Genomic DNA, 22414 nt, shown 5'->3' with positions numbered 1-22414 from the left:
TACTGATAGTACAGATGATCGGCATGCCTATACAGAATCACATACGTAATATTGATACACAGAACGGTTATTTGCGTGGTTTAAAGATAGCGCACACGGTGACAAAGCACGATTCATTCGAGATATCGTTGCTGGTAGGCGCATATCACTACGGGGACATTGTTAACGATTATATAGTCCGTGTAAACGATCCGACCGCCGTGAAATCCAATATCGGATAAATGCTTTCGGTACTTACATACGGTAAGAAAACAAACACGTCGAAGACTAGTATGTGTAATGTTCTAATATCACACAAAGTTTAAGAATTCAATCTGGAGAGATTTTGGAATTTAGATTCAATAGGAATAAATAGTAGGGAGGTAGACGAAGACGACAATGCATATATTTAAGTCCATCAGGACAGATCAATTAAGTTCTGAGAAAACAAATATTCCGCTATGTTACCTTGAAAATGTGATGAATTGCCTATAAATTAAGCAGTCACGAACAGAAGGACAGAAAACGTCCTTCAAAGACTTACTCAAAACTCAGATATGTTAAAGAAGTACGGGAACATTATACAAGAACAGGAACGAAGAGGATTCATAGAGAAGGTAGATGAAACAGATGAACTTAAGAAAAGTATCACTACATTCCTTATCATCCTGTACAGAAGGAATCAAGCACTATGCCTATCAAAATTGTTTACGACTGCATTTGTCGACATCGCATAATTCGCAAAGTTTGAATGACTGATTTGTATGTGGACAACATTCTGTTAAGTTTACAGAACGAGGGTGGGCTGACTATAAGGAAGGGAGATCAATGATGGAGGAAACTGGATTCTATCTACGATCCTGGACGTCAAACCGTGTGGATATACGTAAGCTAGCTAAAACGGAAAAAGTACTACTATATGCGGACAAAACACAAAAGTACTTGGTATGTTATGGAATAGCTGATTCGATGATCTGATGTACCAGAAATTAATACGGCCGCTTTGTGAAAAATTGTGCAAATCATGCTACAGGAATAAAATTTGGCATAGACTCAGCTCAGCTGTTACTCTTTTATTCAAGATAAGGAGGCATTTGAAAAAAATGTCTCACATCCGGTAAAAATCTTAAATGGCCGACATCATACTTAAATCATCCAAATATCAGAGGCTAGTGTAAGTGTGTGAAAAGCGGTTTTTATCATGCTGATATAATAATATTTGGAACAAACCTTTGTTATGTACTACTTTTGGATATTTTATATAGATTAGATGTCTTTTAAAACCCTACTTTCGGTAAAATCCGACATGGCGGACATTGTACTAAAATAAGCTCATTTTTAAAGGAGGGTATTGCTACTATCATTAAATTGTTCAGGAACCTTTCTTTGATGCTGCTAATGGATACAATACATAAGACATATGTCTTTAAAAGCATTACTTCCGGTTATAGTCAAACTGGCGGACATGAAACATCATCATTTTACTTTAATATTCAACTTAATTTTAAAATGTAAAGAAACTAGGTTTTTTTTGTGCTGGTCAGTTACCATTTGGTTTTGGCTTTAAGTTATCTTCTAAACCACCTATTGTATTCTATAGATAATGATTAAATACAAAGCTAACACTTCCGGTATATAAAACAAATTTGGAGTAAATTTCAAAGATGAGTCCTCAGTCCATATCTTCGAAATAGAGCTTTTATTTGGATAGATTGATGAAAATAAGATAAAATCATTGTAGTACTAAAACATCTTTAAAAGTACAGATCATTTATGGCCGCAAATATTCACAATCGGAAAGCTGCTTTTCCTCATTTACTAAGACAGCGGCGGTATTGGTTTTTACATCAATAATGTACAAGCTCCTGATAAGGTGAAGAGGCCTCACAAAGAGTTGTCCAAAGGGGTTCCAATGTTTCATATTTTCCCCGCCATTATAAGAGTCTGGAATAGTAAGCATAGAAACCAAATCTCAAGCTTGTTACTCATCCACACCCGCCATGGTATATTGCACGTTTTACATGATGAAAAACATTAGACCGAGTCGTTCAAATATCATCAATAAGTCTTTCCACTTTCAAAAACATGTTTTCTTGCTTCGTAAACCCCATCTGATAAGTTTGTTCGATCTTACTACAAAACCACGTATCGTTTTATCAATGGCATTATCAAATCCATATCTGGTGATGTTGGCTGATCAATCATCATTCTAAATCATTAAGTCACATCTTCAAACGCCATCCATGTCAACAACGAAGTTCCCTTTCAAGTAAACGTGCACTTGAAAGGTCACGGATAGATTATATCTAAGGCTTTTTCCACTTCCAAATACAAGCCAAAGTTCATCTGCCCCCATGTCACGGAATAATGACACAGCAATGACAGCAGCATCAGTATCGACTGTTCAAGTCATGAGTCAGTTAAGTCTGTGAATCACTGCATCAGACACATGTTTTTTTTGTATATTGATTCTATAGTATAAGCCTATTCATTTTAACATGGGGCTAACACCATCATGTGGTGAATAACATAAAACATCCTGAGCATTTGTTGCTACAACTAACTCTTCCTCAAAATCTATTGAGCAAGCGCCTGTGAATAAAAACTAAAAGGTTCTTTCTTAATGTCGTCATCTCTCAGAAAACTTTACCAATTTTGAGATTTGTTTCGACTCTGGATTCGTCTTTGTATTCTCTTACCCCTAAGTGTATTTCTTTTTTCTTGAGGCAGCATTCAAACTACCGGTATTGTCTATATATGCATTCATCCACTGTTACAGTTTCAAGTTGTTTCATAACGAGTATGCTGATAGGGTATTATGCCCTTATCTTAAAAAGCATGAAACTATTATGATAAAGTCTTGGATGCATATGACAGTTGTAGCAACACATGTTCAGGATATTCTATCTTTACCGCCGTGATGCGTTTCAAGTTAAACACCATATTAATACATATGTATTAAAAGGCTGACACTAGAATCATGTTGCATGTGTCTGATGCAGTGAAACACGAAATTAAACAAGTCATTATTCGAACAGTTGTTACTGATGATGCTGCCATTACTGTTTCGCTTTTCCGTGACATAGGGGTAGACGAACTATGGATTGTGTTTAAGAGGAGAAAAAAAGCTTTGGATAAATATATATAAATGACCTTCCAAATGCACTCGCGATTAGGGATCACACACAAATATTGTGATCCATCTTCCGGTTGTGATACGGTTCTCTGTTTTCTTGAAAAGGAGGAAAAAGACTGTTTGGGAGACATTGATAGCATTTGAAGATGTGACTTTAACTTAAAGAATGATAATTGATCCGGCTTAATCACAGGTGTTTACTGTAAGATAGAAAAAAATAATCATATGGGGTTAGCATGGTTAACAAAGCAAGAAATATCTATTTACGCAAAAGGGTAGTTTAATTGAGGTTATCAACTTAGTCTAGTCTTTTCCAGCATGCAAAATGTACAATATACTAAGACACGTGTTTAGGGGACGAGCATGAAATTGGCTCGTATGTTACCAAGTCCAGGCGCTAATGTATGACGACGGGACAAAGAGGATCACTTTTAAAAAACTCTTTCTGAGGGCTCATCATGTTGTCAGAAGCTTGCACATTGTGGATGTAAGAAAGGTTGTCGCGGTTGTTTTTATGAGGAAAATCAAGTCTCCCGTGCCCTGCGTCGTGTGCATGTGGTGGTAACTGGGAATTTACAAGTTTTTTTGCCAAATAGTGGTAATTTTTAAAAGGTTTAGTACTTACAGTGCTTATCCAGTGACCTTTGGGGTATCACAATAGCAATGGCCAAAACAGTTTACCAAATTGCAGTTAGATTTCTTCTCCAACTAACTGATCAACTGGTAAAATGTTTCAGTAGATTGCTCAAGTGAAATGTTGTTAGTATGAAGTGAGTGCTGTGAAATCAAAAGTAATACTTACCATCCAGATCCAGTTAGTTGATATCTTTGTCATTTGTTTCAAACACAAAAATGACTTACTATAGTATGAGTCACTGAATAAGAAGGTCTAATTTTGACATGGAAACTTCTATCATAAATAGATTTTATAAATAAATAGTTCAAACCATTGTTTTGTAGATGTATATTTTATAGCTTTGTCTTCTAAGACAAAGTTATTGTGTAATTATGATTCGTATAATATTTTCTATACAAATTACTGATCTGCTGGCATTAAAGGGAAATAATTTTTATTGAGTTATTGTACACTAAAAAATTAATCAATGATACCTGGCTTTTGATTTTGCCTACAATTTTTTTCAAAATTTTAATCATCTTAAAAATAAATTTCATTGTTTCTTTTCAAAACAGAGGATAAAAGTTTAATAATCATAAAAGTAATGTTACAAACAAATTAAATGAGGAAAGTTGATATTTGTCAGACAAAAATTGTGACAACATTTTGCTGATTTTCAGTAATGTAAATTATTTCCCTTTAATGGTAGCAGATAAGTAATTGCTTTAGAAAAAAAAATCCAAATTACAATTATGCACTAACTTGTTGTTGGAAAACGGAGCTATTAATTATAGACTTACAAAACAATGTTTTCAACTATTTATTTATAAAATCTATCTATGATAGAAGTTTCCATGTCAAAATTAGACCTTCTTATTCAGTGACTCATATTATAGTAAGTCATTTTTGTGTTTGAAACTAATGACAAAGATATCAACTAACTGGATCTGGATGGTAAGTATTACTTTTGATTTTACAGCACTCACTTCATACTAACAACATTTCACTTGAGCAATCTGCTAAAATATTTTACCAGTTGATCAGTTAGTTGGAGAAGAAATCTAACTGCAATTTGGTAAACTGTTTGAGCCATTGCTATTGTGATACCCCAAAGGTCACTGGATAAGCACAGTAAGTGATTTTATTTTGATTAAATCAATCTATCTAAAGCTCTATATCGAACATATGGAGTGAGGACTCATCTTTGACATTTACGCCATATTTGTTTTTTTTTTACCGGAAGTGTTAACTTTGTATTTAAATATTAACTACAGAATATGATAAGTGGTTTAGAGGATAAATTAAAGCCTAAAGTTGATGACCACCACAAAAAAACCCACTTTCTTCACATTTTGAAAAAAAGATAAATATCAAAATAAAAAATGACATATTTATGTCCTCCATTTTGAATATTACCGGAAGAAAGGATTTTTAAGACATATATCTTATACATTGTATCCCTTGGAAGCATCAAAGAAATGTTCCTGTACAATTTAATGATAGTAACAATACGTTAAAACACATTTCAATCCCCCTCCCTAAAAATAAGCTTATTTTAGTCAATGTCCGCCATATTGGATTCTACCGAAAGTAGGGTTTTTAGAGACATTTTATCTATATAATATATCCAAAAGTATTACATAACAAAGGTTTGTACCAAATATTATTATAGCAGCATGCTGATAGATCCTTTTCACATACTGTGGATTCATTATTATTCGTGGGATACCAATTTCTCGTGGATTTCGTTGGTACAGGCAAACCACGAAATTTGATGTTCAACGAATGAGAAATTTTACAAAGGCTTGTACTAGTATGCAGACTTCGGTAAAAACCACGAAATTAAATATTCACGAATATGTAAGTTTCTCTGAATCCACGAAAATTGGTACCCACGAAAATAAATGAATCCACAGTACTAGCCTTCTATATTGGGCCGATTAAAGTATGATGTCCGCCATTTTTTATTTAACCGACAGTGAGACATTTTTTTCAAATGCCTTCTTATATGAAATAAAAGAGTAATATTTCAGGAAGGTCTATGCCAATGTTCATGCTTATATCAGGATGTGCACAACTCGTCTGAAATATACTTGTGGCCGCCGGACTAAATGTGATATTCCAATACTAGACATTGTAACAAAAAGTGAGATTTTGAAAATTCTTCGAAAAAATACGATCCACTTAGAATACTTAGCCCGGTCACAATACGAACAAAGAAGCTCATACAGGATCTATGGAAAAGTGGATTGAATTGGGATAAACACGTTTCGGAAAACTCTAAGGATTACTGTAGCAAGCGACTTTGAGAAAGCGACACACAACGTATTTCCGAGATATTATTTCTCCGGTAATTCTATTTCGGAATAGTCTGGTAACAGCGCTTCTGTCTTCTGTTCTGCGATCTGACTGATTTCATTTTTTCGAGATCCGGGTCACGGTATCATAAATAAAGATGATAGTTAAGGCAATATGTACTACAACAACTGTTCAGCCAGTACATTAAATATACATATTCGTATTCCAAGGCGAAGTCACTGACAGTACGACGTCGACAATGGACAAGTACAATAAATCGGACGTTATGCTCCCGCGATAGGTTAACCAATAATGGCTAACGTGGAGAATCTCTTAGTATGGCCAGTCAACAATAGTTAATTTCCATTTTTAACCCTCTTCTGAAAAATCTTACGGGTCTAAGGTACCAGTGCTTTTATCCATTTTAAAGGTAATAACTACCTTTGTCCCTGTTATCGTGGCCCTAGTGGAGAATTTTTTAGTTTTGCTAGTCGGCAACAGTTCAATAAACCCCTTTCCCTTTCCTGACTGACTAATACGGGTCTAGTGCATAAGTGTTATGGGTCATTTTAGAGTCAATATCAACTTCTACCTCTGGTATAATTGTCGATGTGGAGAATCTCTTAGCTTGGCCAGCCGGCAATAGTTCAGTTCGAATTTGTTGTAAACCGGTATCCCATATCCCCACTTTTAACCCTCTACTTACTTACTCATACGGGTCTAGGGTATAAGTGCTATGGGTCATTTTAAAGTCAATAAGTACCTCTTCCTCTGGTATCATTGCCTACGGGGACAATCTCTTCGTTTGGCCAGCCGGCAATAATTCATTTCGAATTTGTGATATACTTGGGTACCCCCTCCTTATCCTTTCATGACTAACTCGTACGGGTCTAGGGCATAAGTGCTATCGGCCATTTTAGAGGCAGTACCAACCTCTACCTCTGGTATAATGGTCGATGTGGAGAATCTTTTAGTTTGGCCAGCCGACAATAGTTCAGTTCGAATTTCTTTGTATCCGGGATACCATATCCCCCCCTTTGAACCCTCTACTGACAAACTCGTACGGGTCTAGGGTATAAGTGCTCTGGGCCATTTTAAAGGCAATAAGTACCTCTTCCTCTGGTATCATTGCCCACGTGGAGAATCTCTTCGTTTGGCCAGCCGGCAATAGTTCATTTTCGAATTTGTGATATACCAGGGTACCCCCTTATCCTTTCCAGACTAACTCGTACGGGTCTAGGGCATAAGTGCTCTGGGCCATTTTATAGGCAATACCAACTTCTACCTCTGGTATGATGGTCAATGTGGAGAATCTCTTAGTTTGGCCAGCCGGCAATAGTACAGTTCGAATTCGTTGTGAACCGGAATACCATATCCCCCCTTTTAACCCTCTACTGACAAACTCATACGGGTCTAGGGTACAAGTGCTAAGAGCCATTTTTAAGGCAATAAGTACCTCTTCCTCTGGTATAATTGCCCACGTGGAGAATCTCTTCATTTGGCCAGCCGGCAATAGTTCATTTTCGAATTTGTGATATACCAGGGTACCCCCCTTATCCTTTCCAGACTAACTCGTACGGGTCTAGGGCATAAGTGCTCTGGGCCATTTTATAGGCAATACCAACCTCTACCTCTGGTATGATGGTCGATGTGGAGAATCTCTTAGTTTGGCCAGCCGGCAATAGTTCAGTTCGAATTCGTTGTAAACCGGAATACCATATCCCCCATTCTAACCCTCTACTGACAAACTCGTACGGGTCTAGGGTACAAGTGCTATGGGCCATTTTAAAGGCAATAAGTACCTCTTCCTCTGGTATCATTGCTCACGTGGAGAATCTCTTCGTTTGGCCAGCCGGCAATAGTTCATTTTAGAATTTGTGATATACCAGGGTACCCCCCTTATCCTTTCCTGACTAACTCGTACGGGTCTATGGCATAAGTGCTATGAGCCATTTTATAGCCAATACCAACCTCTACCTCTGGTATGATGGTTGATGTGGAGAATCTCTTATATTGACCAGCCGGCAATAGTTCAGTTCGAATTTGTTGTAAACCGGAATACCATATCCCCCGTTTTAACCCTCTACTGACAAACTCGTACGGGTCTAGGGTACAAGTGCTATGAGCCATTTTAAAGGCAATAAGTACCTCTTCCTCTAGTATCATTGCCCACGTAGAAAATCTCTTTATTTGGCCAGCCGGCAATAGTTTATTTTAGAATTTGTGATATACCAGGGTACCCCCCTTATCCTTTCCAGACTAACTCGTACGGGTCTAGGGCATAAGTGCTCTGGGCCATTTTATAGGCAATACCAACCTCTACCTCTGGTATGATGGTCGATGTGGAGAATCTCTTAGTTTGGCCAGCCGGCAATTGTTTCGTTCGAATTCGTTGTAAACCGGAATACCATATCCCCCATTCTAACCCTCTACTGACAAACTCGTACGGGTCTAGGGTACAAGTGCTAAGAGCCATTTTAAAGGCAATAAGTACCTTTTTCTTTGATATTATTGCCCACGTGGAGAATCTCTTCGTTTGGCCAGCCGGCAATAGTTCATTTTCGAATTTGTGATATACCAGGGTACCCCCCCCCCCTTATCCTTTCCTGACTAACTCATACTGGTTGAGGGCATAAGTGCTATGGGCCATTTTAAAGGCAATGATATAAATTGTTAATGTTAAGATTAATGACTGAGATTGGTCTCCTTAATTTTGAAGAATTATATGTCATTGAAATAGTACTTGACAGTTTTTATTTTTCTGTTGTTTTTATTTCTGCAATTAACTATGTTTCTATTTTTTCTGATCTGTTTAAATAGAAAATACTGTCTGTATTGTATGTTTTAGTTTCATGATTGGACTATATTTGTAGACAACGAACAACGAACAAATTATGGAATGCCCATATGACCATCAATTCTCTGTAATTCCTAAATTTCTATACTAGTATTCAATCATTTTTTTTTTATTGTAGCTTACATTAATTCAATAATCACAAAATTTTAATAAGAACTGTTCTTTACTTTATTTATTTGTTGTAATGTCCCATTAAATTTCTATATTTAATTATATTTATTTCAACTTGTTATTGCTTCAGTTTACATTATTTCTCTTATCACAGAATGTTAAAAGACCATTACTTTGTTTTATATTTATGGAAGCATTTGCATTGTTTTTATTACATTTACAATGTTATTTAAAGACGCAGACCTAGAAGTCCTTGAAGAAAACCAAAAGTTAATTTAGTAAACGCGGACCTCGAAGAAGACACCCATTGACATGCCTGTTTTAAGTAATATCACATATAAATAGGAACGTTATTTAATCATAGTTATCGTTCATAGTTTCTAACAACACTTCTTTGAACGCAAGTCATCTCATGAATATTATTGCCGGCTCATGAATATTATTGAAGGCTGGCCTCATGAATATTAACGCCGGCTGCTATCGACGGCTAGATCCACACTAGTGCAATTCAGTTATAATTTTAGGTCAAGAGGGACTGTAATATATACAAGTTATAGCAATATTGAAAAACAATGACCTCAAAATTTTGTACGCATGAATTTATAGTGCCAGCATGTCCTCTTTTTATTCAAAGTATTGAATCGTAAACAAATATCAGTAGTTTTCATACTTCAGACTGAGTCGTGTAATAAAATCTTTTGACCGCATCAATCTAAACTGACCTTATTTGCTCTTTCGTTCTGCAAATCTATATAGTGTACAGTAATTCAGTTATAATTTTAGGTCAAGAGGGACTGTAATATATACAAGTTATAGCAATATTGGAAAACAATGACCTCAAAATTTTGTACGCATGAATTTATAGTGCCAGCATGTCCTCTTTTTATTCAAAGTATTGAATCGTAAACAAATATCAGTAGTTTTCATACTTCAGACTGAGTCGTGTAATAAAAATTTTTGACCGCATCAATCTTAACTGACCATATTTGCTCTTTCTTTCTGCAAATCTACATAGCTGTACAGCAAGTCAGTTATAATTTTAGGTCAAGAGGGACTGTAATATACAAGTTACAGCAATATTGGAAAACAATGACCTAAAAATTTTGTTCGCATGAATTTATAGTGCCAGCATGTCCTCTTTTTATTCAAAGTATTGAATCGTAAACAAATATCAGTAGTTTTCATACTTCAGACTGAGTCGTGTAATAAAATCTTTTGACCGCATCAACCAAAACTGACCATATTTGCTTTTTTTTTAAGTGAGTCTATATAGTTGAACAGTACTTCAGTTATATTTTTTTTACTGTAGTATATATACTGCAATATTGGAAATTGAACAAACATCAGTAGTTTTCATACCTCAGACTGACTCATGTAACAAAAATATGTGTCTGCATCAATCAAAACTGACCATATTTGACAGCATCAACCAAATCTGACCATATATGACTGCATCAGCCAAAACTGATCATTTTGCTTTTTTTAATGTAAAAATGCGCGAAGCGGGTTTTTTAATAGTGTGCACCACATTTTTTATGTTATTTCGAATAGACAGAGTATGAAAAGTGCCTTTGACCTCAATCTTCAAACAGATGTAGAATGGATTTGAAAAGAGATATTTTCATAAAGTTTACTGTTCCTAAAAGTGGGAATGATAAGTCATTTCTTATAATTTAATTCTAAATTCCATTTTAAACCTTGCCAAACCATGAAAATACTTTGATGACATTAGGGTCACATGACTAACTTATGTCTATGGGCGCTGATAACACAATAATGACAGAAGACCCGTTACATCCAAACTTAAATTATTAAACAGTGGCGGATCCAGGGGGGGGGGGGGGTTCCAGGGGTAGGAACCCCCACTTTTTTTGGCGGATCGATGCATTTGAATGGGAGCATATAGTTGGAACCCCCCCCCCCCCCCTTTACTCTGGGTTGGGAACCCCCCCTTTTTAAAATGGCTGGATCCGCCACTGTTAAATAATGAACCGTCACAAAAACTGACTTTTTATTTAGTCAGTAGTTCATGATGGTTTTTTTTTAAACAAAACTATTTAACGGCATCATCCAACACTCACATCACTGATTCATATACTTTATTTTAAAATGAAAAGTACATGTATGAGAAGTTCTCTTCTTGGAAAGGTATACTGACTATACTGTTAATATAATTTGAAGAAGGAAAATGATTGGTTTTGTTTGTAGCCTTACGTCCAGTGGCAAATATTTCATTCATGTTCAGATCGAGTATATTTTTCTGACGTTCCAGACTCCCAGATATTATTCATTATCGTTATGGATAAGTTTGGCAATGAGATAATGCAAATCTGAGACCTCAGTGCAAATGTACATAGTTTTCTTGCGTTTAACAACACTGTGTTCATTACTATGATATCCCATAATTCATCCACTGTACAATTTTCGTTTGAGCATTTGTCAACACAGAATCTTAAATCATGAATGTAAATCCAAGGCAAACAAGGTAAATTAAGATTAAATTCACTTGAATTAAATGCAGAGTTATATTTACGAAGAGACTGTTAAAAACGGGGAACGAAGAAACGTAAACAATGATGTTTCATTTGCAATCTCATAAAAATATTTCTCCGATGAGTTGGATAACCTCCTATCCACTTCGATATTTGTACATGTAAATTTTGATCAGTAAAAAATATAGAAACATCTGCTATTATATATAGTAAAGTAATTGGAACTGATTTTTTCTTCTAAATTCTAAATTGCCCTTTCTGCAGTGACGTCATTTAGAACTGTTCTACAGTCCTGACTGATTTAGTCAGTTCTGCTAACAGTTCTACGGTTAGAACTGATTTGGTCAGTTCTACCTAGAACAGTTTTAGACAGTTCTACCCTAGAACTGATCCTGACAGTTCTACCTAGAACTGATTTAGTCGGTTCTACCTAGAACTGATCCTGACAGTTCTACCTAGAACAGTTCTAGGGTAGAACTGTTCTAGCTAGAACTGTTCTAGGACAGGTTAGAACAGTTCTATGACAGAATATTCTGGCAGTTCTAATGAGAGGTTAGAAGTGATCTCCACTGTAGATGCCGGATAGATTTTTATCCATGATATACATTTATTTTTTTTTCTATGACATTTGCATGATAGATTATTATTAATTTAATTTGTTTATATCACAAATCATACTTAACTGAAATGTATCATAAAGGGTAAATTTTTGCTTAGATTTTTTTATGTATTTTCCTTTCCAGAATGTTCTTGCATTCAATTGTACTGTATTCTTGTTTTGTGATGTTGTCAATTTAGTGGTGTTCTGAACATTGCAATATAAGCGGGGGTTTTTGCTAGACATGTAAACAGGTTAAACCTACCATGTTTTCTTAACCTGTCCTATGCAAGTCGGGATTATGGCAGTTATAAAAATATAGCCCTTTTCTATGTAGTTTGCGTTTTGTTTTTGTTGCTGTTTAGTGTCTCTGCTGTTCCGTTGTTTTCTTCTTATAGTTGACCTATGTGTTGACCTTGCAATTGGTGTTGATTGTGACCGGAATATATGTTTTGTTAAATCGATTTATGACTACTCAACAGCGGTATATTACTCTCGCTTCATTTATCTTGTTATACCGTATTAGCGGGTTATTTTTGCGGGGTGTTTATTTCCGCTTTTTTTGGCGGATGAAAGAAAATGGCGAAAATTAATGCATACTTTCATACAGTTTAAGGTGGTGCCCAACACTTTCACTAAAATTAATTTGGCTCGTTTAATTTTCATAAAATTTTGACAATGTATTTACTTTGACTCTTTAACGAAAATATAAAAATTTCAAAAATTTTGAACCAACCGTTTTGTCAGAAAAATTACACTGGTTATAAATATAGCAGTTTGACAAACACCAATTTTGATCATTGAGAAGCTTAATATTCCCTTTACAACACAACGTAATTAAAACGTTTCGCTGACTTTACAGAGTAATCTCCCTGTAGTGTTAGGTACCACCTTAAGTGTTGGTCAGTAGGACAATAACGATATATGTTTGTTTTAACAACATTAGCGAAAAAGACATTTAACATATATTGTAATCATGTAATTTAAAAAATGACTGTCACGTGTGTATTGCCTTATCAATTAGTCAAATATATTACGAGAAAAACCAAGATATAACATTACTGAATAGACTTCAGCATTTTGTTGTAAATCACGTACAAAAGTTTAAAACGTCAACAAGATCCGACATGTGTGAAAGTATGGTTGGGCTACGTAATATAACCTGTGATATCGAAAAACGTAAATTGTATTTTATTTGGAAAACTTTGTAAAACAAAAAACTCTTGTCTTGCAAAACAAATTTTTCTACAAAGACTTTTTTCGTGTCTGTAAGACGGATGAAATCATATTGGATTCATTCCGGACATATTGGACATTCTAAGTAAATACAATCTGTATGAATTTCTTATTACCTGCATTAGTGAAGGCAACTTTCCTGAAACGCTACAATGGAAACGTATTGTTGTAAATGCAGTTGAATCAAAACATGATAATGACTGACTAATTCGCATTAATTATGACATTGACTTCAAGAGATTCAAATATATACCTAAATCCATTATGTGGCTCATGTATGAAAATTCCCGACGAACAGCTTCGAAATTCGCACAGCACTGTTTATCGGAAAACTTATATCTACCGCTCCAAACCACCTGTACGTGCACATCAAATATGTACAGTACTTGGCTAGACGTAATAATAGAAAACTTTTCTCTCGATTTTTATGTTGAACTCAGTGAATGTAGTGATGAATCGTTATTTATAATTTGTCTAGGAAAAAACCCTTCAACTAAGCTCAGTGACTCCGACTTATGTTCATTTAAGCGACTTTGCTACGTCGCTGTAATAAAATCTGCATCCGAATACAATCGTCATTTGAACTATATAATATAGTGTTAGCACATGTAATATTGACAGCTCGCAACATAAACTCATTTACATTAAGGCTTGCAATACATATTAACATGTTCATTTATATGTAAATACTACTCATTGTTCATAACTTAACTATTTTATTTTCTGTTTTTGATGTATTAATTTATTGTTCATGATAATATAATTCATGTAATCTCTATAAAGAGGAAATAAAGATATGAATGAATGAATTCCTACAAGGCTCGAAATAATTTTGGATAATTATAATGGATAAATGTTTAAACAAGGTTTTTTCTTCAGAATATTACATCGTGATATATAGCCTAAGCCATGTATCCACTTAAATTCATTAACCCTGTAAATTGAAAAGAAGACAAAATTGTAAATTTTCTAAGTTCAACACTGTCCAGTTTTTTTCACGATGCATGCAAACCAATGACTTCCAATTTTTCTTTTTTGTGACACACACCAATATTTATTGTCATTAGTAGAGGGACAAGGATCCCATGCACAGAAATTAACCGGACCGCAGCTCATAGGATCAGATTTAGTCCCACAAAGCGCATGCCCAGCCGCCATTTTAGCATCATTATACGCAGAATGCTCTCCCGATCCAGTTTTTTTTGCTGCTTTCCATCTTCTGTCATGATTAGGTTTACCCATTGTTTCATAGTGATAACGCGTCCTCCCATCTGACCTATACGTCTCCAAAATTACACCATTCAGTGTATTAGGATATGCTACGTGGTTCAGTCTGTTTACAACTGTGTATGCAACTTCCAATTGTCCGTCGGAAGGTTCTCCACTTGCCTCACCAAATACAACACGTCCGACATGTTCCTTGTTGGTATTGGTACTACAATACAAATATATTTCTACGGCAGGGATGTTCGCTTCTCTATTCCAAAATAACTAACCTTTTACAAATTATTATAATTTAATGATATATAAATAAATTAACTAAATAAGTAGAAAAAAATTATGCTTGTATTGAGATATAAGCCATTTAAAATTTGGAGGGAAATGATCCCTTCTAGATTATTCTTACGTTTAACACTGCCACCTTTTTCTTTCGAAAACTATGTAAAAGTAAACAAGGGTTTTATAAGATTTTCATATATGTCTTTAAAAGCAATATATGGACAAAACCACAGGATTCCGAATATTTGGCAAAAATCAAAAACTAGATGAGCAAACTTCCTTAAATGATAAAACATTGAAGACATTGAAGCGTCTCTCATCTCAAACTTATTTGTAGATATGCTTAGACATTGCTGCAATGAATTACAAGGTAATATTATAACGTTTTGTGTTTGTGTAAACTCATAAAAGATACAAGGCTTATAATTTTCAATGACAGATTCGTATTTCGTCTTCATCGTATACTTATCAATAATGCTTATATCAAACAGTTGAAAGAATTAAATATGAAAAAAAAAGACTTTGAAAAACAGAAAATAATAATCTCTAAAGAGGTGAGCCGAATACGACTATAGAAGTCAAAGCCTTCGATTAGAGAACAGTTAAGGTTTCAAATAATATAGTTTAAACAGTAAGCCATTTTTTCTGAATCTTTAAGGTGCTGATAAAAAATTTAACTTACCATAATTGACCACTTATTATATGAGCAGTCGCTAAAATTACTAGGCAACACACGACGTTCTTCGTGGTGGCCATGGCAGAGGGTGACTTAATTTGTAAAATGTGTGCTGTCCTCAGTACTAAGAAAAAATAGAAAACATGTTCGTAAGGGATTTTAACAAACATCAAATCAAGTATTAGATTATAAGAAAATACGAATCAATAACACCTGTTCTCATTTCATTGCACTGGTTACCGGTTCATTTTCGTTGTCAGTACAAACTCCTGCTGTACATTTTTAAAGCAATTCATGGCAAGGCACCATCATACCTACAGGAATTAGTTGAACATTACAAACCTGGTAGAGCCTTGCGATCGGAGAAAAGCATGCTGTTACGACTACCAAACGATGTTAGGACAAAACGCTATGGTGAACGGCGGTTCGATATTGCCGCACCAACTCTTTGGAACAGCTTACCTTCATCCTTACAAAATGAACAATCTCTTGACGTTTTTAAAAAGGATCTTAAGACATATTTTTTCCGAAGTGCTTTCATTGATTTTTTGTAAATTTTGAAATTTATGAACAATTTGTTTTACCAGTTGATTGTATTGTGAACTTTTACTTAATAATTTTTAATACTTGAGTCACTGTGGTTTAATGATAATCCTTATTTTAAATTTATACAGAGGAAATTTTAAATTTTTCTTAACTCATTTTTATTTTTTGAAACTTTTTACTTTTCTTTCATTTTGATTAATTTTAAATTTTTGATATTTTCTGTGTGGATTGTACATTCTTTTATATTATTCTATTTAACCGACAATCAATGTTTTCATTTTACACGCCACTGCTTAGAAATTGTATTTATGTGATTGTATATTTTGCTTTTACCTTATGTATCTTATTTTTTGTTTATTCATGTTAAGCGCTTAGGGTAATTTTTCAAATTATATAATGCGCTATATAAATATTGTATAATAATAATAATAATAATAATAATAATTAGTACTTGCAATATAAAAAGTACAGGATTTGAATGAAATCAGACAGTAAAAACCATTAAATTTGTCTTCTGTGCACGATTTTATCATTTTTACACATCCATTTCGTATAATCGTTACAAACATATTTCACTCTGTCAGTGTTGTTGTGAAAATATGGCAGTTAACCAATGGTCCGAAGTTTACTGATTGTCACCTTTGTAAACAATCATCAAAGAATCATGAATTTCCATATAATAATAATACTTTATAGATAAATTCATCATAGATACCAGGATTGAAATTTTATAAATACGCCAGACGCACGTTTCGTCTACAAAAGACTCATCAGTGACGCTCGAATAAAAAATGTTAAACTCGAATCAAAAAATGTTTAAAAGGCCAAATAAAGTACGAAGTTGAAGAGCATTGAGGACCACAAATTCCTAAAAGTTTTGTCAATTGTTGCTAAGGTAATCTTTTCCTTAGGTAGAAAAGCCTTCGTATTAGACTTAGCATATATATTTAATTTTTGACAAATTAATTATACATAATCATGCACCATATTACATAAACAGACATATAATAATTAATAAAATGTAATTAACTACATTTAAGGTGGTATGGGAGTCTAAAATAAAAATGATAGAATTTGTTCATACTTTGCCAAAACGTAGTATCTATTGATATATGTTAAAAAATATAAGAAAAATGATAGGTCACCGCGCATTTTCTCAAGTTAGAGGTCGTGGCAAATTGACACATTTTGTATGGATTATACAGGAAAAAACACCATTATGTGAATAGAAACAAAACAAAATGATAGAATTGTAAAATAAATTTGGAAAAGATAGCATTCACACAATGCTTTGAGAATATCAAAAGAAGAGGTAGGGTCACCGTACGTTTTTTCCGGCTATAATACAAAATAGAAAAAATTCATGTAGATTCCTTCAGAAAATGCACTGTTTTAGAGTTACCTCCCCTTAAAATGCCAATTCTAATTTTTTGGAAAACAACCAAAAATAATCTATACTTATAAAAATATTTAATAGTTATAAGTTATATTCGTATAAACTGGTTCTTTAAAACGAAAATTCAAATTAAATATCTGCATTCCTGCATCAAACTTTGCTAACTTGATAAAAAATCTTGACCTTAGGTTCTCTGTTTTTCACAATCCAAGATGGAAGACACCCATACCACCTTAAAAACATTTAATCACTGTTATACAATACAATTTCAAGTATAACGCAGAGTATAAAATTCATCAAATTATTAAAAGTTAGCAGCGCAGTTTCTCCGCTAATTTTAAGTATTTACCAAGATTGTTCAGTTCTCTAATATTCTGTACAGATAACAATTGTATCAATTTAGAAGAAGAGGGGTGTCTCCAATAATAATGTTTGATATATTTTCCCCTAATGTCAGCATATATATTACATTCCAATGAACTCTATCTGCCAATTTGGTTTTACCCTTCGCATTTGTGTGTTGCGATCAACCGATTTTTACGAGAAAGGTAACGCTGAGGTAACTGAATATGGAAAACTGATCGGCGAGTTGTTGTCTGGAAGCCAACAATTAAAACAAATCTTTTAAATTTGGACAAATTAAAGAATTTTCTTCCGAAAAAAGTATATGTACACAAGTTTTCTAATAAAAGAAATAGCTATTAAGTGATTAAAAACATGTGCATCATATTTTTTTTTTAATTTGAAGTTGCATATGGCTTTAAAATATTCGCATTTATATGCAGTTTCTACTATTAAAACGTAATACAGAAATAAAGCAAATCTGAAATTTATTCGAACGATTTTTTCATATATGCTTGTGATAATTTTATTCAATTATTTGAATGGTCGAAGTAGTGCTAACATTTTGCTAATAATGCAAAAAAATGTACTTAAAAACTATCATCTTAATAATTTTGATTTAGAACACAATATATGAATAGTAAAAAATACGACTTACTGTTTGAAAACAAACAAACCACTGTTCTAAGATAATCGTCTCATGTGTTTGGTTTCAAGATATATATACTAGTAGCTTAAAGTCATGATGCAGTGAAATTCAGCGTTTATTTGTTTTTTTTTTCGTTTTCTTTTGACTTAAGATTTATATTGCACATGCTTTCAAGTTAAGTCACCGAATCCTAGGAGATAATTTACATGTTAAATCGGCAATAAATTTACAACAATGTAACATCATTACATAAGTTAGAGTTGACGTTGATGTGTTGAATTGTTATGTAATACAGACATGATATTCAATCTTGTAATTTTCGATCACCTGTCTCCAAGTTCATGAGAAATTTTCCAAAAGCTTTATATGACCATAAACATTTTGATCCTATCTTTTATGAACCACTGACAACTCTGCAATCAAGAAATTTGATTTACCAATAACAAAATCAATGCAAAAAATTTGAATATCTTCAGGTTAAGAACTCACTCTAAGTGTCATGCAATAGAAGTTTCTAATGGAAGAAACATTGAGAATATACTATATTCTTATATGACGTGCTTCTTTCGCTGTGTGAAGAAACCCATGCTCTAAATCCAATAAAATGTGTTTGTACATGCGTATATTGGCTTCTTAATAATGAATTTTATCAAATTATCATGCACTTAATATATTTCCTTAACTTTAAAACACTTTCAAACTCTTAAATGGTGCACATGATGTTACTAAAAATAAATTTATTTATTATGACTGTAATGTGTTGCATTCCGAAATTGACATATTTGACCTAGCTATGACAACCGTTCATGCTGGCCGTTCAAACTCCTCTCTCTGAAAAATCCCAGTGCCAGCCGTTTGTTTGCTTCTTTACAAACCAAAAAGGGAGGTTCATGGAAGAGCATACACAAACGTTTTTTACACTTATACGACTTATACTTATCGGACATAGAAATTACCTTTATTGTCCTATTCATGATCGAAATAACTGATGCAAGCTATCATACTTTATTGTAGTTTTAACATGGCTAGGCATTATATTCGTGTTATTTTAGCCCTCACTAGCTTGCATCAATTATTTCTTAAATATTATCTCAACTGGAACAAATATTAATGTTAAAGTATTTGTTTCTAACGGAATAAAGGTATATAATTTTTATGATAACTATTCCAACAGGAATATATACCATAGATTTTTTTATGGCTGATACTGTAACAATAGCATATACCATTTTTCAATTAATATTTACGATTGAATATGCTAATTGAAAACTTAAAAGTTTACTTCTTTCTGTTACTCTTACTTGTGGGAGTACCAAAATGTCCTACACCAGAGTAGGTAACCTGTCAAACAAATATAAACTCATGAGTCAAAAGTTGGAATTATGAAACTAGTTTATTTTATGACTGAATAATAACGATTGCAATAAAACATAAGCACAATAAAAAATGTTTAATGTTATTTTGATTGCTACGATATGACGTCATTTGAATACTGTCCGCTGTATTGTTATTGTCAAATGATTTATTTCTACCTTTGACTTGGATAAGTACTATAGTGGTTATTCTAGTCAATTCAAATGTTTGATGTTTGTTAATTTAATTTGTAAATTTATTGGGACATCAAGGAATCAGTATGGTATCGTTTTTAGTAGTACAAACTAATTGAGAATATTAAGGAGATTGTTAACCAATCAAATCCAATTATCCATAATTCATATTTTCTTAATGTGAGTAAGGGCGAGAAGGAGATATGCAGGAATCATATAAATAATAAAAGTGTACACTATTTTGAGCTTGAATATAGGTGGTTATTTCTTATCCAATTGATAGGTTATTTCCCCTTGCAACGCTGTTAGCAAAACTGTTGCTGTACTTATTTGGTTAATTTGCATGTTAAGAATGTCTTTGTCGAATACAACAAAATCGGCCGCTATACCAGGACTCAGGAAGCCAACTTCGTTTTCCTGTCGCATGGCATACTCTGCATTGTCTGTTCTCATTTCTATTGCTGATTTAACAGAAATTGACTGTGAATATGTTGCATGCTGAATACTGATAAACGGATTGACACTACTAACATCCCAGTCGCTGCTTAAAGTAACAGCAGCACCTGTATCCTCCACACTTTTCACTGGAATGAAAGTTTTTGCTCTTCTTTCACCGACAACGTTTTCGATCCTGTATAGTTTATTCGGTAGAGTATATGTAACAGTAACTTGGAAGTCCGCAATCACATCAAGTTCTTGAAATCTCGGAATATCTCGTTGGTTCACGATTTCTAAATTAGTCATGCGGTGGCGAGTTCCACTTACTTTTGTTTTTTCAATTGCATTTGATACCTCTTCTACCCCACGGTCACCTATAGCATGAATATGAAAGTCAAACCCTTTATCATATCCAAAAGCTTGTAAGTGTTCAAAATATACTTCCAATCTTTCCTGTGTAAAATAATTCATACCAATGTTTTCGTTTAGACCAGGTAGATGAAGATTTTTAACGCACGGTTTCAACATTGCACCTGTTGTACTTTCTAGCAAACCATCCGAATACACCTTTATTTCATTAATTTTCAGAAAGCATTCATTTTTGATGTAACCATTAGTGTACAATTCTTTCAACCTTTGGATTTGCTTTGCGTCATTTATATGAGGATACGCCCAGAGTCCAAGAACAGATTTGAAGTAAAATATTAACTTGTTGTTTTAACGTGAACTATTATTATATCTTTCTATTTTAAAAATGTTTACAAATAGTATAATAATTTGTATATAGTTAAGCGAAAAAGACAAGTCATATAACTTTTATAATTTTCAATTATTAAAAAATAGTTATTGAATATAATTTTATCTTACCGTTTCGTTCACGAAATCCGATCAGCTGTTGTTAGTTTTGTTGTACCTCGGAACATGTATACTCAATATCGTATTTAAGAATAGTCGAAATTGTTGCGGTCCAACGAATACTAAGTCTTATACATGTAGTTAAAAAAAATAACCTCTATTTAGTTTATACATGTAGATGAATACACGTAGATATTACATAATAAATGCATGCTATGGATTTCAATGATAATCGAAACAGGTTTTGGTCCAAAGAATACATATTGTATGAAATTAAAAAAAGAGAGGGTAAAATAACATGAATTTAGTTTGTAGATGAATACGTACACTTTGTTATATAATAATGTATAAGCGTGAGGGTCTGGGTGGGGGGGGGGGGGGGATACACTGGGTCCTTTATCTATGTATTCCTTATGTTTTAGATATTTTTGTATTTTTCATTTCTTGTTCATTTGTTTATATATTCTCTATCTTATAATTTAGCACCTTTTTTCTCTGTGAACTTGTATTAATTTTTGCCGATCTTTACTTTCGTTCGTTATTATTTTGGTAAAGTTCGTTGAGATCCTCATCATATTAAGTGTAACTATTATCTGAAGTTAACAATTAACAGGGGTAAGACATTGTCATATTGACAAAGAACGGATATGTACACTTAACTTTGTGTATGAACCAGTCATTTGTCACAACTCGGCCATTTCCCAATCTAATTAAAAACCGATCTCTCATCGCTCCCGTTTTCTGATATGTCGCGTGGGCGTGGGGCTTCCACCCGACATATCAGAAACAGGAGCGATGAGAGATCGGTTTTTAATTAGATTGGCCGATTCCGTACCTCAATTTAACGGATAGATAGAAAGAAGCGGAATCACCCGAGGTTTGCCGATTGTCAGTAAGTTAGATGAGTTTAATAATACAGCGTATGAAATACAACGTAAGGATAATTCACTAAGTTATTGATAATGTATATAACTTCTCATTCACTTTGCTCGTATGAATTCAAAGACTTTTTTATTTTTTTTTATTAAAATGCTTTGTATAAATAAAACAAAATCTTGGTATAGATTTTGTTTCTTGTATGGCCTTCTTTCATCCTGTGCATATATAACCCATATTTTAAATCATAAAACAAGAACCCGTTT

At 33.6% G+C, this 22414-nt stretch overlaps 1 protein-coding gene across 1 annotated transcript; it reads right to left on the bottom strand.

Annotated features, from left to right (window-relative positions):
- Positions 1-14150: 14150 nt before the first annotated feature.
- LOC143049089 (uncharacterized) lies at positions 14151-21409 on the bottom strand. Its single transcript, XM_076222867.1, has 3 exons — positions 21285-21409; positions 15506-15623; positions 14151-14758 (listed from the first exon to the last, which is right to left on the bottom strand). Exons 2-3 carry the CDS (start codon positions 15577-15579, stop codon positions 14299-14301), a joined length of 534 nt encoding a protein of 177 aa, XP_076078982.1. The 5' UTR covers positions 15580-15623; positions 21285-21409; the 3' UTR covers positions 14151-14298.
- Positions 21410-22414: the final 1005 nt, after the last annotated feature.

Source organism: Mytilus galloprovincialis, chromosome 10 (assembly GCF_965363235.1).
Source record: "Mytilus galloprovincialis chromosome 10, xbMytGall1.hap1.1, whole genome shotgun sequence".
Classification (NCBI taxonomy): Eukaryota; Metazoa; Mollusca; class Bivalvia; order Mytilida; family Mytilidae; genus Mytilus; species Mytilus galloprovincialis.
Note: the sequence above shows the minus strand (reverse complement) of the source record. Positions and strands in the feature narration are given on the sequence as shown.

Excerpts from the sequence above, each read along its gene's own strand:
- LOC143049089 (XM_076222867.1), bottom strand. The coding sequence starts at position 15,579 with ATGGCCACCACGAAGAACGTCGTGTGTTGCCTAGTAATTTTAGCGACT. Across the intron at positions 14,759-15,505 it reads ATAATAAGTGGTCAATTATG|TACCAATACCAACAAGGAAC; the intron begins GTAAGTTAAATT and ends TTTGTATTGTAG.